We start from the raw sequence: 16,624 nt of genomic DNA, 5'->3' as shown, positions 1-16,624 counted from the left end.
TTAGTTATTGATCTGCGGGAGAAAGCAGACATATAATCGAGCACTTTATCTGTGGTAATTGATGACTGTGAAGGATGAAAGACGGCATTTGTAGGCATAAGCATAAGTGTGGGTAACGTTGTTCGTAGATTCAGGGATGGGTGTTAATATTAGGCTGTAGGTCATTCATTGCGAAGTCTGAAGAAGCTGTGAGAGAGAAAACACATGTAAGTGGCGTGGAGTAACACATTAATGCGTAGTAGAAGTCTGAGCATTTTGTCCATGTTACCCAAGACAAGAAAGTATGTTTATCCACAATGTTGGATTTAATTGCGAACCTTTCCAAGGATATATAATCTTTTTGTTGTTGCTGCCAGTGTTCTGTATTGAAGACTCAGTGTACTAATCAAGAAGTACGTGAGCGATATTCTAGCGTCTAGGTAAGACTAGAACAGTTTTTACAGTAACACATGTATATTTAAATATAGGTTATGGTAAAGCAACTGAATTAGTATAAACAACTGAATTTCGTGGCTAACAAGTTTATAATAACGTAAATTTTAAAAAGCACATTGAATATATTATCCCCAAACCAAGTTCAGCATGCTTTAACTTGGGGGGTAGTCACACTATTCTTGAAAGGAAATATTTTAAAATTATTCTGCTTTGCATATGTTCATTTCATGGAGTTGCCAAATGAGTAAATTTAACGGACTGCAAATGAGTATTTTACATTCAAAAGAAAATTATTAGAATGATGGTGGATGCTAAAAGAAGTCTATTGTAGAGAACTATTTAAGAAATTTAATATACTTCCCCTTGAAAGCGAATTATACTGTCATTTGTATGATTCATTGTGGATGACATGGAGAAGTGTTTATATTGTGTGTCAGAACACGCAATATAAACACAATTTTTTTATGCTGGATGCTAACCTCACAAGTTTTCAGAGAAGTACTTCCTATGCTAAAGAGAGGTGCACACATATTTTACATGAGTTTTAAATAATAATACGTTAATAAGACAACATTTTTTAAACTGAACCATTTCTTGTATTTGTTCTTTTCTTAATTTAATTCTGAACCTGATTGCACACTGCCCCTTCATATATTCCGTGACAGTGTTGGTTTGTTGTACGTACAGCGTGTGTGTAGATACTGTCAGTTTTATAAACATTTACTCTGCATCATAAGTGTATGACAGACTGTTAGTTGTGTTCAGGTTTTGAAGTTAACAGTGGATGATATATCACTGATTTTGAGTAATTATTTCAGAAAACGTTCGTCTTTGACTGAGCTTTGTGCTGGGTGAACAAAGCATGCCCCTTCAGGCCAGAAGTGGCTTTATGAATGAGATTGATCAGCCAGTGATAGATACAAATACTTAATCAGGAAATTTCAGACAGTTTTAACAGTTAATGATGTGGTATTAAATGGATGTTGTCTCTACATCTGTTCATGGAAATTCTTGATCCACTGGGCAATATAGCTTCATGGTATTACATTCCAGCTGAGGCTGGATATTCTGAATTTCTTTTACATTGGCCATCTCAGCCAGTTGGTGAGATCACACTTAAAATATGCAGTGCCAACATTTATGGTAACAGAAAATTAGTCTTTAATCATTTAGTTTTTCCTGACTACAAAGGTTGATATGATGTTACAAATATCACGTGAATGATTTTCCTTCTTTCGGCCAGACTTGCTGCATGCCCTGCCTACACTCAAACCAGTATGCACTGAAGTTTCTCGCTGTGTAACTTCTAAGTTCCATATATCATTCATGTTAGTACCAAGTATTTTAGTCACTACTTTGGTTTCAAAGACTCTCTGTGTTCTTCCTTCAGCCCACATTTTTCCCTCGTGTATAATGATGACAGTGATTATGAATATGGCTGTCTCCTGGTTGTTGCATCCACCATGTAGTCTCGTCACCCTGATGATGGAGGCAGCAAGGAGCTCTGAAATGTTGGTAAACTTCTAGGAGACTACATGGTGCAACAACCCAGCAGACAGCCATCTTCAACAGGTAAAATGATGATGATGTTCTTCTGGGTTTTGGCACTCTGTAGACATGTCAGTAGTTACTCTGATGATGGAGACGCTATATTTGTCCAAAACATCGGCATCTGCCGACAAGTCTTCATGGTTCTGAAACCCAGAACATCATTGCCCTCACTATTGTGATAAACCTTGATTCTCAATAGGTAACATAATTTTTAATGTTCTACTCGTTAAATTTTGAGAAATGAGGTGTGAAGGTAAAACTATTCTGCACCTTGGAGATTTTTTAAGTTATATTCCTGAAAGTACTTATGTGTGTGGGTATTTCCATAGACTCATACTTGTTAGTCATAAAATTGTTTGCATAATTATTAGTGTGGCTTTTCATTTCTGATTTGTCAATATGTATTGCTGATTTCTGTGTGTGGACATTGTTTGTTCCGGTACTAGCATTAAACATCAATTAGCAAGTCGGTCTTTCAGGACAAAGGGAGAAGACCACATAGACTTCTGAATGTCTTGTGCAAACAGATGGGTTACATCACATGATTATTTTTTATGTTGTTTGATACTTTAAGGATGAGATCGTAGCAGCTTGTGTTAAAATTCAAGTGAGCGTACTAGTGTCTGGTGTCACAGTGGTATATGAATTAGACAGAAATACTGTCATTGTACTATAGACATGGATTTATATGTCAAGAAGTCTGATGAGCGGTATACAGGTATTCTTACACTTTACTGATACATTAGTGCTACTTGCAAGGATGTGTGTGATCTTTGAATATATTAATTGGTTTTATGATGCGGGGGAGGGGGGGCACCTGTTGGAAATCTGCCAATTGAAGGACACTGAAGGAGATGGAAGTGTAACATTAATTATTATTGCATAATTTTAAATGTTGTGTGTACTCACTCAGAGGACAGATAAAATTTTATTTTTCAGCTAAATAGGCTATAATACCCATCGTATGGTTAGATTATTAAGAATGATGGATGAATTTGTAAGGATGTGGAAGGAAACAGGAATATTTTGTTTTGATTTTGTTTCCATTAATTTGCCTGGTGGAACTGATAAAATCCATGGGAAACGGTGGTTGGTGGCCTTTGGGTCAGGATTTTGAACTGGGTACTTTCAAGTACAAAGCAGAGGTGCTAATCGCTAACCTTAACACGATAATGGCATTGTTAGATACTTTGATAATCCAGAGAACCTTGACCCATTCATACATAGGTATCAATGGATTCCTGTGAGCCAATACGTAACCTCATGTGCAGAAAGTGAAAATGTGTTACACTTATAAGTTGGACTCTGCAGCTGTTGTGTGTGTGAAGCTGAAGGCCATACCCAAGTGTATGGCAATTTACCTATGCTGAAATGGATATAAATAAGTCAGTATTGAAGATATGAGCTGGATTGAATTTGACTGCTTATTTATTTGGTTAAGTTAGATAGTTGGTTAGGTAATGAAATATTCCTTTGGGAGAATTGACTTGAACAGCGAACTGAAGAGGAACATAAACAAACTGAGGTGCTGAGAATAAAACAGTATAAATTGAATACTAAGTAAGAAGATCAAAAGTTGGGAAAAATGAGATATAAGTCTGTTGTTATTTCTCAGACAAATTGTTTCATGTGTAAGGAAAAGATTTTGGTGAGCTTTGTGCAGCCATGGTTTTGCTGACGTATGATTACGTTTTTATGTTTATTTTTGTCCAGGTTTCATTTTAGAAGTAAGTGAAAGGGTGGGACTTCCAGCTAACAACAGAGATAAGCATGTAATAAATGACCTTACCTGAGTAGTGCTATTAGATAAGAATACCTGTTCTTAACAATTATGACGTCAGTTTTTTAAGTTTTGTGTGTGGACGTAATATGTTTTGTGGTTGCTTGTATAATATCCATATACCACAAAAGGCAAGTAGTGTATCATTGTTAGATTTATTTTGATTTGTGTAAGAAATGTTGATGTAGTGTTTTTCGTAAGAACAAGTTGGTATGAACACGTGTATTGTGTTAGAAATTGTTTGAAACTCGATGTATTTATTTAGTTGTAATTTATTTAACGACGATTTTTCAGTGGACGTTCGGTGGAATCAGATGCATACTTTGCATTATTTTTCGTCATTTTCGTGGTCAAAAAAGGCATAACCGGCCGTCCATCTCGTGAAAAAAAATTCAGGTGTGCCATTTATCGTCTTTCGTTTGTTTTGTTTATGATACAAAACTCTCAAACTGAACCTCAAGGTCGACTGGTTAACACCCCTGCTTCGTATTCGGGAGGTCCCGGGTTAAAATCTGGGCCCGAAAACCGGACGTCTTGACTGGGGTTTTTCGTAGTTTTCCCAAGCAAATGCCGGTATAGTGCCTTAAATCAGGATTCTAGGGCTTCCTTCCACATTCTTTCCAATTCATTGTTCCATTTCATTACCTCTTTCAACACTGTTTAGTCTCAGCTACTGAAAAAGCATCTTAAAATAAACTATAAATAAATAAATTTATCATCGCCTTCAGTGTTGTGCACAAATGCATTTAAGTGTACATTATGTCATATTTTTGGTGTAGCATTTGTCAGGAATAAAAAAAATACAAAAGTTCTTCCAGCATTCCATAGGAACATGCTTCTTCTAAAATGCTGGTAATATTTTGTAAGACTTGAGGTTCTCACAGCGGTGAGTATGAAGATTTCCGTCTTCTGGGTTGTTGCGCTGTGTAGTCTGGTAATATTTTGTTTTTATTCCTTCAGGGTCAGCTGTGAACAAGAAGGCAAGAAGTACTTGTGAAATATTTGCTATTTTTGTTTGTTTTTCTTTGCATGGTACTATATATAGATGATTACAATTTTATAAACAGTGATCACCATGGAAACCTCAAGTGTCATTAATGTGTAGTTAAGTTGGTTCAGTTTGATTTGACGTATTGTTGAAATGTGGAGTTTTGTTACCAGTACTGATTGTTGCATTGGGAACTTGTATACTGTTCCAGGTGTAATGCAACAAAGTAACATGGAATTTGAATCAACAAGAAGTCTACAGGCTTTCAAGGATATTTTGGTGGATCGGTATGGCAGCAGTGACTTTATGTGGATGTCCCAGGATTGGCAGCCTCGTGTAGCCTATTTGCATACAGTCAAGACAAACCCACAGAAAATAAAGCAAGATGTTCTGAAAAGTCCTAGGGTACTGCACGTCATTGAGGAGGTAATGTACAGTGGATTTCTTTTCTTTAAGCTTTCTTAAGAAAAGCTAAGCTGAAGTTGTTATTCTTGTGTGTATGTCTTAATAATTTCAGAAATATGAGTAGATGTACATGAGTCATGGTATGAGTGCCACACAATTCGAAGGCAACTCAGTTGTCAATTTTCCAGTCTCTTCAGTAGGACCCCAAACTTGGTGGGTGGCCTTGTAAACTTCCAAGGTTGGAGTGACACTAGTGTCCTATATTGTGGGCGGTAAAATATTGGTTGATGGTAGGTCGTGAAAAAATAATATAATATTTGTTTTTTTTTTCTTATGTATATAAGATCGTAGACATTGGATTGACTTGCCTAAACACGATCGTCATCATCATGTTGATCTTGTAGGCATTGGACCGTGTGACGTATTACAATTCTCTTAGTTGTCTTCCCAAGCATCTCATTGCCCTGGGCTTGTATGCTTGCTTTTGTGTTTCGTAATGTATTCAAAGGGCACACAGAAATTTTGTAAACAAGAACATGCATTCCATTGTCCAGCAGTCAGTAAATGTATGTTTTTTTCGAAGTGTGGATAGTCATAATTCTTTTTAATTTCAGATGTTTTTCACTGTTGAAACTTTCTTATTTTGTGTTATGTAAATTTATTCGCATGGTTTTAAAAAAATTTGGAACTAAACAAACATGTGAATGCTGGAATATGACCATGGCAGATGTTTTGAAGTTTCTGTCCATATTTAAAGTCAAGTTGCCGTCAGTGATGTGTTTGGTTTTGTAACACAGACAGGTATTGAAGAAATAGGTTATGAGCTGCCTGAGGGCAGTGCTGGTCACTTGTTATTGTGGATATTTACCTTCAGATTTCGAAATGAAATTTTGAAGCCACCTGAATAAGAGTGAAGTGCTGAAGTAGAACCATGTCTCATGGAGTAAATTGGTTGGCTAATTACGTCTTTAATTTCTTTCATATGTAACATTACAGTTACAGGAGTTTGTAATTTTCATTAAACTAGAAGGTTACTTGGTTTTGGAAATTTATCTGTAATAACGTGATAAAACTCACGAGAAATTTGTTTTCATTAGCATATGATCAGGTTAGGCTAGTCTGTCTGACGACTTGGTTTCAGTCTCAGCCAAGAGATCTTTTCATGATGTTATTTCACTTTTGCATAACCAAATGAATCACAGTATCCTTACCGTTGAAGAATATTTATTCCAGAATATAATCAACATTTCTGACATTGAGTCTGCACCTGTACACCTCCTCACTATCACATTTAGCTTATTCTTACTCAGGGATGCGGCCATTATAGGTTAGGTAACGGAAAAGCGGAGTGAGGTGATGTTTAAGTGGGTCGTGGCTAGCTGTTAGTGGAGTCATGAGGTTGTCGCAGGGATACGGGTGTGCATTCAATCATGATGCATTTTTTAAATGAGCCAGTAATTATTATTGGAGTTGAAGTTTACACAAAGAGAGAGAGAGAGAGAGAGAGGGAAACTCGAATCACTTTTCTTCTGGCCATTTCTCTGATAAGTTGAATAATAATTTGAAACTGATTGTCTGTGCAGTGGCACTGAAGGGGGACCACTGTCTACCAGGACCAAGCTGCAATTGTTTTTAGCATCACCAACGCTAAGAAAAATGTTTTTCTTTTTTTAAAAAATGACATTTTAGTTTGTTTAAATCTGCAAACTCTAATTGGTCAGCCAGATTGGAACTTAGTCCACTTCTTGGTCGAACAACTTGTTAAACTGAGAGCAATTCCTCTCCTATTGGTTAGCCAGAGATGGGCAGAAATGGGGTGTGAGGTAAACCAAAACACCCTCAAAGGAAGTTTCCACTAAATTGGGTTGCCAGCCCATGTTCATTGTGAAATATAAATTTTGAAAACCGATGCCCTACATAACTTCGATATCTTAGGGAAACAAACCGGACTTGTCTGGCTACCAGTCACTGGAAAATCATTATCGATTTACGTATCGCAGTACATTCTAGGAGTGTTATGTTGTTTCAGACAAGCAAGGAACAGAATGTACCAAAAGAGGAGCTGTACAAGACTGTACAGAGAATACTGGATGAGATAGGATATGACCGTCAGCTGCCAGTGATCCGATGGTTAGGGCTGCTTCTTCTCAAAGTTCTGAAGAGAACTTGCTGCAGCTTATGTGTAAATGAGGGCAGTGTTAATAGGGTGAGTTGTAACTGGACTTGTCTGAGAGCCGGGATGACTCGGTCACTGAAGTCCGCAGGAATTTTGGGATTTTTGTCTTAACATTGGAGCCACTTGACGTGCTGTCATATGGTTTGTCAACCCATGGACCACATGTGATGTTATATCACTCTGAAAATAAAAAATACAGATGGCTGTCTTCTAGATGAAGTGCTCTAGTACTAGTGTGCTATAGAGCATTGCATCGAAGATGTTTGCAAAAAATACTGCTAACCACGAGAATACTTTATCTTCTTCATCATTGAATTTGCAGTATTTTTACCCCAGTTTTTTGAATAGAAAGCATTGCTTACGAGTCAATGTGTGTGTGTGCGCGCGCGCGCACGCACATGCTTGAGAGTCCTAAGTACTTTAAGAGGAGGCTGGTAGCCCCTCCATAGAAAATATAAAAGATGTCCCACTAGATGGGGGTGAGTGGTCGGCATCACGCCCAGAAAATATACGTCACTGCTTTGATCGTATTGTTGTTATTTATCTAACTGATTTTCAGGTGTTGTCGGTGATGGGTGACAACCCAGTAATATTTGCTCCTAGTCACCGCAGCTATGGAGACTTCGTACTAATGTCCTATCTCTGTTTCCACTACAAGATTGAAATCCCAGCCATTGCAGCTGGCATGGGTAAGCGGAGTCATGTTGTGAATGAGATTGCAGTGGCTAAGTAAAGACAATGTTTTGTGATCAAAATTTAGGATTTTTTAGTCAGCCAAATAACATCAATGCATAAGCAAGACTTTCATGGAAGTGAATTTCAAAATATCATGATAATGGCACAAGAGACTTGGACACATTATTTTTGTTCCTTGCAGATTTTCATTCCATGTGGCTGATGGGGCGCTTGCTTCGAGATAGCTGCGCCTTCTTCATGAGGCGTTCCTTTGGCAGCGATAAGCTATATTGGACTGCATTCAGCGAATATGTTCAAAAGTTGGTTGTTAATGGAGAGGCGGCTATTGAGTTCTTCATCGAGGGTACCAGAAGTCGAACTGCAAAGTCCCTCATGCCTAAGTTTGGTAAGTTTACAGTCACATCTGTCATATGTGGGTTTAAATCCGTTGCGTACTTGTGCGTTGTTTGGATTTTGAGTGATGTTATAAAATGTGTTGACATTTAACCCTTTTCATTGCCAGTCGTCTTTATAACATAAAGGTTTCACCGTTGAAACATTTACTTTCCTAACTTTAGTGTGTGGGTATATTGAAATATAATTGAAACATTGCCTGAGGCTTGTTGTACGTCTCCTGATCAGTAAAAGTATGTGATTAGTGAGCATAATTGTTATATTTTTTTTACAGAATTTGGTATTTAATAATAATAATTTTTAGCAGTGCTTTGATATTTTAGGTGGTCTGAAATATTTTATAACACTACTAATTTTCTGTAACAATATTTTACTGTTTATAGTATGAATGATTGGACTTACAAGAAAATATACATTTTATATGTCGTGGAAGTTTCTCGCATGTTACGAGTTTAATCATTTATGGAAACATACGCATGGATGGTGTCAGGAAGTAATTGTTATCTGAAGGTGGTGATGGTATGCTGTAACATGTTTGGTGGGGTGACTTATACATGATGCAATTTAATTTAATTTAATTCATTAATAACTTTTTGACTTATGCTTTTCTCGACCAACTTCGTTGAGAATATCGTGTCTTTCCTTTGAATGATGACGTTCAGTCCAACACCAAAAAGCAACTGAAGGGTTAGCATTATACTAAATGCGTTTGATATAAAAAAAAAATTTTAAAGTTTTTGTGCTGAGTTGTATTATACAGGTTGCGTGTGGATGGCCGGTTGGCTTGCTTGCTCGTGATTCATTCATGAGCTGAGCGTTGTTGCAGGGTTCCTATCTATGACTTTGATGCCATTCTTGACGGGCCGTGTGCCTGACATAACCATTGTTCCTATCAACATTAGTTATGATCGCACCCTGGAAGAGGTTTTGTTTGCGTACGAGCTACTAGGGGTACCCAAACCAAAGGAATCCACTTCTGTAAGTTGTCTGGTTGCTTCTTGTAAAATTTCAGGTTCTCTTGGTGGCATATATGAAGATGGCTGTCTTCTGTGTTGTACCACCCTGATGGTAGAGATAGCAGACACCTCTGAAATGTCAGTAAACTTCTACCAGGCTACACATTGCGCAAAAGACAGCCACCTTCATGGTTGCTTCTTGTTAGAAAAAACTAACCAGCCTGTATTCTGGTGAATGCTTTTTAATAACTGTTCACTAATGAACTACCATGGTCCAGGGTCTTCCTTGAGCAGTTTGTACTTATTAAGATGGCCATGCAATTTTCTGTTGTAAAACTTGAAGGTTAATCATTGTGTTCACAAAACGTTAGCAATATCTGCTCATATTTCCATAAGATTCATTTTAATATTATCTTCTCTCTTGTACCCAGGTTTCCTATATTATCTGCTTTTTTGGATATCCAGACATTTGTGTTTATTTCTTGTTTCTTTATTTGTGATGTGTGTCTACCTATTTCTCACTTCTTTGTCAAGTCACCGTTTCAAATTATGGAGATTCTAATTGTACAGTTTTCTTCATCTTCGTGTACTGTATCTTTCTGGTAGCCAAAATATTCCTCTCAGGACTTTGTCCTCAAACAGACTCGGTCCTCGTTTTTTCAGTTTTCATGTGGTGGCTAAAGTGTTTATAGTTTTATGTGTGTGTGTGGGTGTATATTTGTTTAAAGATTTTTAGAGAGTAGACCCTTGTGGGGTCCTGAAGTAAATGGTGTCCTTCATAATTCCAAAACTTGGTCTTCAACTAATTTTGTCATGAATTTAATTTTAATCTATTACTGTTGTTCCTACATGCATGGTGATTTTTTTTGTTCATAAAACCAATTCATTTTCACATAAAATGAAAATGATAAATTTAAATCTTACAAATTTTATGTAAAAAAATTATAAAGTTAAAAGTGACTTTCATATCTCTAATAATTCATTGTGAAATGTTTTTGTTGTTCATTGTCACTTAAAGGTTGAACTAACAGTATTTCGTGTTGGTATGCTGTTAAGTCACTGCCCTGTTGCGACAGATGTTGCATCCCTGTCCTTGGACTCGTTAACAATGTTTGCCTAGCTTCTTCCATTAAGTGAGGTGAATGAATGTGTAGGTGCCCAGCTTGACTTCTCTGCCGGTCTGACGTACTACTTGTTTTGTTTTAACACTGATCAAACATCAGGTATTTGTTTATTTAAACTTTTCATGTGTGTTGAAATGTTTATTCTTCATTCCAGGGATTGATAAAAGCCTTGAATATGCTGAATGAAAGATATGGGAAAGTGTACATGGACTTTGCAGAACCGATATCAGTGAGAGAGCTCAGTCGGTTCGCCGGGTTTCAACGCTCTCTCCCCACTCCAGAATGTCCGCACATTCAGCGCGCTCTGTCAGTTGATGAAGCAGCATTCTGTGTGGAGGTCGCTCATCATGTGGTACAGCAGCAACAGCGCCATTCAGTGATCAGTGCTTTCAACTTGATATCCATCGTCCTCAACAACTCTGTACTGGAGGGCGCTGGCCCACCTCTTTTAAATGAAGTGGTGGCTGACGTTTCATGGCTGAAGTCAGTTATGGAGGTGTTGGGAGCTCTGATTGGCGTACAAGGTGAGTATCTGCACCGTATGGTTTCTTCTCTCACCTTTGATGTCATGCCAAGAAGTTATCATCTTTGACTTATCAAGCAGTTATTTTTGTGTGGCAGTGTTTGTTTGTTTGTTGTGAACATTCTTCATCAGTTGAGGTCACAGTGACCTTTGCATGTGAAATATGTTCATTCCAATAAATTGCATCAGAATAAATGTATATTGTGGTACTTGATATTTGTCGTCATTTGGATTTGACTTGATTAAATAATGTCAGAGTTTGTTGAAATTGTGGTTAGGCATTTAGTATAGTTAGTGATAGTGTTGACATAATTGTCAGTGCTTGGTGTATCTTGTTTACCTTTGATTTATTTTTATGGCCCGTGTTATTTCCGTATGTTTACTGCTGTGATGCTGTGTCGTCACTTGGACGCATTAATTCAAGGAGTTGGCTATATATTGTTTGTGAACAATTACTTATCGCCACGAGAACGGCTGTCTTCTGGTTGTTGCGCTATGTAGTCTAGTAGCAGTTTACCAAGCCACCGTGGTCTAGCGGTTAGAACGCTGGCCTTGTAATCCTGGGATCTCGGGTTCGATTCCCGGCGGTGCCCGAATTTATAACTTGTGTTGGGCAAGGCCGTGGTCTAGGCAACACGGAGTTTTCCTCCGTGGCATCCCATTCACACACAGAAGAAGGCAATGGCAAACCACTTCTGGATCATCTGCCAAGAACGTATATGAACAGGTCCCAGTCCGAGAAAAGGATGGAAGGATCCTGTTCATATGGACCTGTCGTCAGACAGAACACTAAATAAAAAATAAGCAGTTTACCAGTGTTTTGGAGGTTCTTGCCCTGATGATTGAGGCAGCAAGCACCTCTGAAACATCAGTAAAATTCTATCAGACTGGATGGCACATCCACCTAGAAGGCAGCCATTTTTAGACTTATCTTTGTTCCATTTTATATCCTGCACATGTCCTTATAACACTGGTTTTTAATTTCTACTTGTTTGTTACCTTTTGCGTATTTTTGATAGTCTGTTTTGTTGTTTATGTTTTTAAATGATAAAGAGTCTTTTGCAATAGTTTTCAAGGCCCTGTTCGGGTTTATGATTTCAAATGGTCTACTCTGTTTATCAATTTCGTTTATTAGGATAAATGAATTAGTGTGTTCTGAGCTGGGAAAGTTTGATGACACTGAAATGGCTGAGTCCATTCCTTACAAACAGTGAAGTGAACTTTATTCCAGGTGTTCCTTCAGGCGTGGAGTCGGCAGTGAAGGAAGCCATTGTTGTTCACAAATCTCTAGTTACGCTCACACCAACTAACCATCTGAAGCTGATTAAAGTGCATACTTTTGCTCACAGGGTGGATCCAAAAAAACTGAAAGGTTGGTATAACTGTTTGTCTTTCATTACTCAACATTTTTATTGCTTTAAGGTGGCTGTCTCCCGGGTTGTAGTGCCATGTAGTCTGATGGACATTTACCGACGTCTCGGACGTCCTTGCAGCCTCCGTCATCAGGACCTCTGAAATTTCAGTTAACGTCTACCAGACTACAATCTGGGAGACAGCCATCTTCATGCTCACCACTGTGAGAACCCTAATTCGTACGTAATAAAGAGTTCTTTGCAGATAGCTTCAAGACGTGTATGATGTGCTGGACTTGGTGCATTATTGTATTAAAGAATAAGAGAATTCAAACGTTGCTTTGTTTGCGTTAATATCCATTCTTTACTTTTCTTACTTATTCTTACACATCTGTGGAAATGCTGAAACATACTGCGTGATTGTTTTTCAGGACACTGTCTCTCCGAGCAGACAATGGATGTTGCAATACCCATGGTAATGTTACAGCATTATTTGAATCCATGCCTTCACTACCTGATTGGCCCAGCTATGGTCACACTCATTATGCTGCGTCTCGATGATGCAGTGGACGTCCCAAGAGGTAGGTACCACAGTTCTTGGGGCACCATGAGGCAGAACTCCTCTCCTGTCCAGGCTGACGTCAAGAACACACAACAACAACCGTCCTACCAACTTCTGTAAGCCTGTATCTATATCCTGTCTTTTGCGTCATTATGGATTTTTAAGTCAGGAATGCATCACGCTGTGATTTATATCCTCCCACAAACCCATTTTACTAGCAATGCAATTCTCTGATTTTTAAAAGGAAAAGTTTGATAATTCACTTTCTGTATTTCAGGCTGTTAACACTCTGCCTAATCTGAACTTCTTTTCTTTTTCACGTTAAAGCACTGCAGAGTATTGCTATGATAATTCAGTTTGTGTAATTTTATGCTGCATTACAGATCAACTCTTCCAGAAGTTCAGTTTTCTGAGATCGCTTTTTGCCTATGAATTTGCCTTCTATGCAGCGTGGGCAGAGAAGGTTGGTCGTATATATATTTTTTTTCATGTCTTTAAGATTATTTAACTGAAATGTATTCACTTATTTGCTCTTATGCGTACTACATGCCCCACCCATGCCATCCTCCTTGATTTGATCATCTGGATGATACATTTTAAAGAAAAATAATGTAAATTTTAAGGTGTAAAAGCATGCCAGGTAGTGAAGGAGCTTGACGTGGAGGCTCGGATTTCATCATTTTCTTAAGACGTGACAGAATAAGTGGGTCTTGCACATGCTGGTAGTGACACGCTGACACTCGTCGCTATTTCAGGAGTTTGATGATGCAGTAAAGCAGTTGGAAGTGCTGAGTGTCGTGGAGCCGACCAAGCCTGACCGATTGAAAATGGGCAACCACAGGAAACTGCAGATTCTGCTCTCAAACCTCCTGCAGCCATTTCTGGAGGCCTACCTGTCTGTGTGTCACGTACTTCAACAGGTATGTTGGACCCCAAAGGCTTTCTTAATGCGGTAGCAGAGGGGGAAATTATTGCAGCTGTTCGGTCTGTAACGAGTTGACAGGTCTTCCATTGGTTACCTCAGCCCCGCTATTTCCTTTTACATACTTTACAGCTTATGATTCATATTCATCATGTTTTTTCCTGATCAACCAGAAAATTTATTAATTATGTTGTGGTTCCTGGGAGACTAAAACATGATTTACAATTTAAGAAATTACCTTTTGCTTCAGGATTGTTATGTTGTGTGTTTTGTGGCGCTGTGAAGTCTTGTCCATGGTTACCAATATTTTAGAAGAGAGACTTGCCTCATATTCAGGGTATAAATCTCTTAGACAACGTCATAAACCTAATCTATGCTGCTTTCCAAGTCGACCATTCCTCAGGTTTATAGGAAGCGTTGTTTAATATTGCAGACAGCGCCAAACCCACGGTCTGAGAGTTACCTGCTGAAGTCTACCCAGCAGAGAGTGGAGGAGCTGTTGACGTCTGGCGTTGTCTCTCATCCGTACTCCTTATCCCTCGATATGCATTCTGCTGCATTACAGGCGCTGACATCCATTCAGGCAGTGAAGAGGCTGAAGAGGTGAGTTATTTAGTGATACTTTATCAGCTACACTCATATTTGTTTGGATGCAGAAGTGGTTTGGAGGAATGGGCATTGTTTTCAGGTGAAAAATCCATAGGTATTTAGGTTAGATTGTCATTTGTTTATATTACACTATTGTATGAATTGCTGAGGCTATATAACACTGAGTGTGAATTAGTTAAGCTGCAGAGGCATAATTTGAATTGATTTTAGAGAGTTTAATGTTTTGTTGACAGAAATGGTGTTGTTGAGTACCAGGCGCAAACAAGAAAACTGCTTGAAGTGACTCAGGAACTGGGTAAGTCCAGGTCTTTTCACACATTTACTACGGTGGATTTTCCGTAACCAACTTCACGTAGCGGAGTCCTTGAGAAACTATAGTACAGTCATGTAGTCAAAAAATGTCTTGCGTGTTATAAAACGTGGAAATTTATTGTCAAGTTCACAAGAGCCCATCACCAGTTCCTGTCCTGAGCCAAACCGTGTTCATATTTTTCTCCCACCTGCATCTGTGTGATCCAAGTGGACCCTTCCCTTAGGCTTTCCAACCAACATTTTTTTTACACATTTCGCATCTCTCCCGTGCAAGCTACACGCCTTTCATGTCACATCCTCCCTAAAATTATCCCCGATATTTTCATTCTGTGACGGTCACCCTTGAACTCGTAAAGCATTTGAAAACTAAAATGAAAGAGAAATCTCATAATAGAACTGCCCAAATGTGGCCATACAGTGGACTTTGTCCATCGCCAATATTTGTGTTAAAGCAGGGTTTGTGGGTAAGTTGAAGTTTTTTTATTTCTTGGTACATTTCGTACTCCACATACCTCTGTTATTTCAGGCTTACATTGTGTTTAATTTGTCTGCATCATATGTGAAGGAACATGTTTTAAAATCAGGCGTGTGCCGTCATCTTTTGATGTTCCTCATTCTTCTCCTCTTTGACCGTTCATTTCTGTGTGTGTTTGAAGGACAGTAGGACACGTATTTGAATATTCGCTTTGCTATGGTTAATATGTATTTATTTTTGTTGGTTAACATACTTCTGTCTTTGTTTATTTGCTGAAAAGAGTTTGGGCTTTAATTTTGAAATAAACAAATACGAAGCTCCGTATATCACGTCAGTTTTCTTGTTATATCCATGACAACATAAAATATTTGCAAACGTGATAAAATCTATTACAGACATATCAGATAATCTTTCATTAATTCACTGTGAAGTGGCAAATAACCAGACTGGATTTAATTACTTCTTTTTGAGATTATAAAAGTATGGGGAAAAGGCTTCGCTGTAGCGTAGTTGTCAGATGTCAAGAAACCTTTCAGAAGTTGAATATGTGTTTGGATTCTAGTATCTGTTTCCCTTGCAGAAAATGTAATGTTGCAATCTGAAGAGAAGTTCCACCTGAGTGACCCAGGTTCGAAAGACTTTCTTATTCACGAGAGCCAGCAGGCTAAGCTTTAGCGACAGTCGTTGTATTGCTTTCCTCGTCTTGCATGTGTTGTTTATTCAGTGTGAATACCGTTGTTTTTGTGTAGCTGCGTATACATCAGCGATGCCTTCTTTGTCAGTGTGATTACAGTCGTGATAATCTTAAAACAGAATTGTGGTTCGTAACTTGCGTTAGAGATTGTCGCTAGTCGGGGGACTTAGAGACCCGGTTTTTGAACAGTAGTTGCCAGGACCTTAGATGGGCTCATGAATCGTTGAGATGTTGCGTGTTGTTCGGCGTTACTGGCACACGAACGACTGGAAAATTGGAATGCTTTAGAAATTGCCTTGACAGCTTCAAACCACCACTGACATCATCTTTTATTAGTGCTAAGTGTTTCAGTGTCACAATAAAGTATTGCAACTCAGGTACTAATGTATTGTTTCTGTTTTGTTTTCCCCATTTCAGAACAGATCATTTTAGTGTCTGTTCATTTTGGAAGATAACTTTTGATGTTCTTCTGGATTTGTGATGCCATGTATGCTCACGTGTAGATGCCATTGTTTCAGAGGAACATATTGTTGATATATATATGCCTGCAAGTCAACATGAAATTGCAACCCAGAAGAACATATTGATATCTTCACTGTCATGAGAATTTCTCATGGAAGATAACTGGTTTATATTTTGAGCATTTTTTGAACCAGTGAACCTGACTGACA

General features: G+C 38.3%; 2 protein-coding genes across 9 annotated transcripts in view; one reads left to right on the top strand and one right to left on the bottom strand.

Annotated features, from left to right (window-relative positions):
* The first annotated feature begins 5 nt into the window (after window positions 1–5).
* Window positions 6–16,337, top strand: Gnpat (dihydroxyacetone phosphate acyltransferase). 8 transcript variants are annotated; one of them, XM_022078212.2, is made up of 14 exons: window positions 6–206; window positions 4,966–5,180; window positions 7,189–7,365; window positions 7,895–8,024; window positions 8,213–8,416; window positions 9,251–9,402; window positions 10,659–11,028; window positions 12,259–12,399; window positions 12,811–12,960; window positions 13,325–13,404; window positions 13,697–13,861; window positions 14,297–14,466; window positions 14,706–14,767; window positions 15,840–16,337. In XM_022078212.2, the coding sequence occupies exons 2-14, from the start codon at window positions 4,971–4,973 to the stop codon at window positions 15,932–15,934; spliced, it is 2,106 nt and encodes a 701-aa protein (XP_021933904.2). In that variant the 5' UTR covers window positions 6–206; window positions 4,966–4,970; the 3' UTR covers window positions 15,935–16,337. The 8 variants fall into 8 exon arrangements, with proteins under 8 accessions (XP_021933904.2, XP_021933901.2, XP_021933906.2 ...); XM_022078209.2 differs by having other exon boundaries at window positions 6–419; XM_022078208.2 differs by lacking the exon at window positions 6–206 and adding an exon at window positions 2,559–2,704.
* The window catches only part of LOC147871998 (uncharacterized), a 30,843-nt gene continuing 18,887 nt past the window's right edge, over window positions 4,669–16,624 (bottom strand). The window contains exon 3 of the mRNA XM_087359769.1: window positions 4,669–4,732. Coding sequence (XP_087215895.1) covers window positions 4,715–4,732 — 18 coding nt within the window. The 3' untranslated portion in view covers window positions 4,669–4,714. The remainder of the gene's footprint in view (window positions 4,733–16,624) is intronic.

Source organism: Zootermopsis nevadensis, unplaced genomic scaffold (genome assembly GCF_977971745.1).
Source record: "Zootermopsis nevadensis isolate Lab colony 2312 unplaced genomic scaffold, Znev_1.0 Znev_ptg000032l, whole genome shotgun sequence".
In the NCBI taxonomy this organism is placed as follows: Eukaryota; Metazoa; Arthropoda; class Insecta; order Blattodea; family Termopsidae; genus Zootermopsis; species Zootermopsis nevadensis.
Note: the sequence above shows the minus strand (reverse complement) of the source record. Positions and strands in the feature narration are given on the sequence as shown.

Bases quoted from the DNA above. Each gene is read 5' to 3' on its own strand.
- Gnpat (XM_022078208.2), top strand. From the start codon at position 2,665: ATGGATTTATATGTCAAGAAGTCTGATGAGCGGTATACAG. The intron at 13,405-13,696 runs GTTGGTCGTATA...TCGCTATTTCAG, and splicing joins ATGCAGCGTGGGCAGAGAAG to GAGTTTGATGATGCAGTAAA. The intron at 14,467-14,705 runs GTGAGTTATTTA...TTTTGTTGACAG, and splicing joins GCAGTGAAGAGGCTGAAGAG to AAATGGTGTTGTTGAGTACC.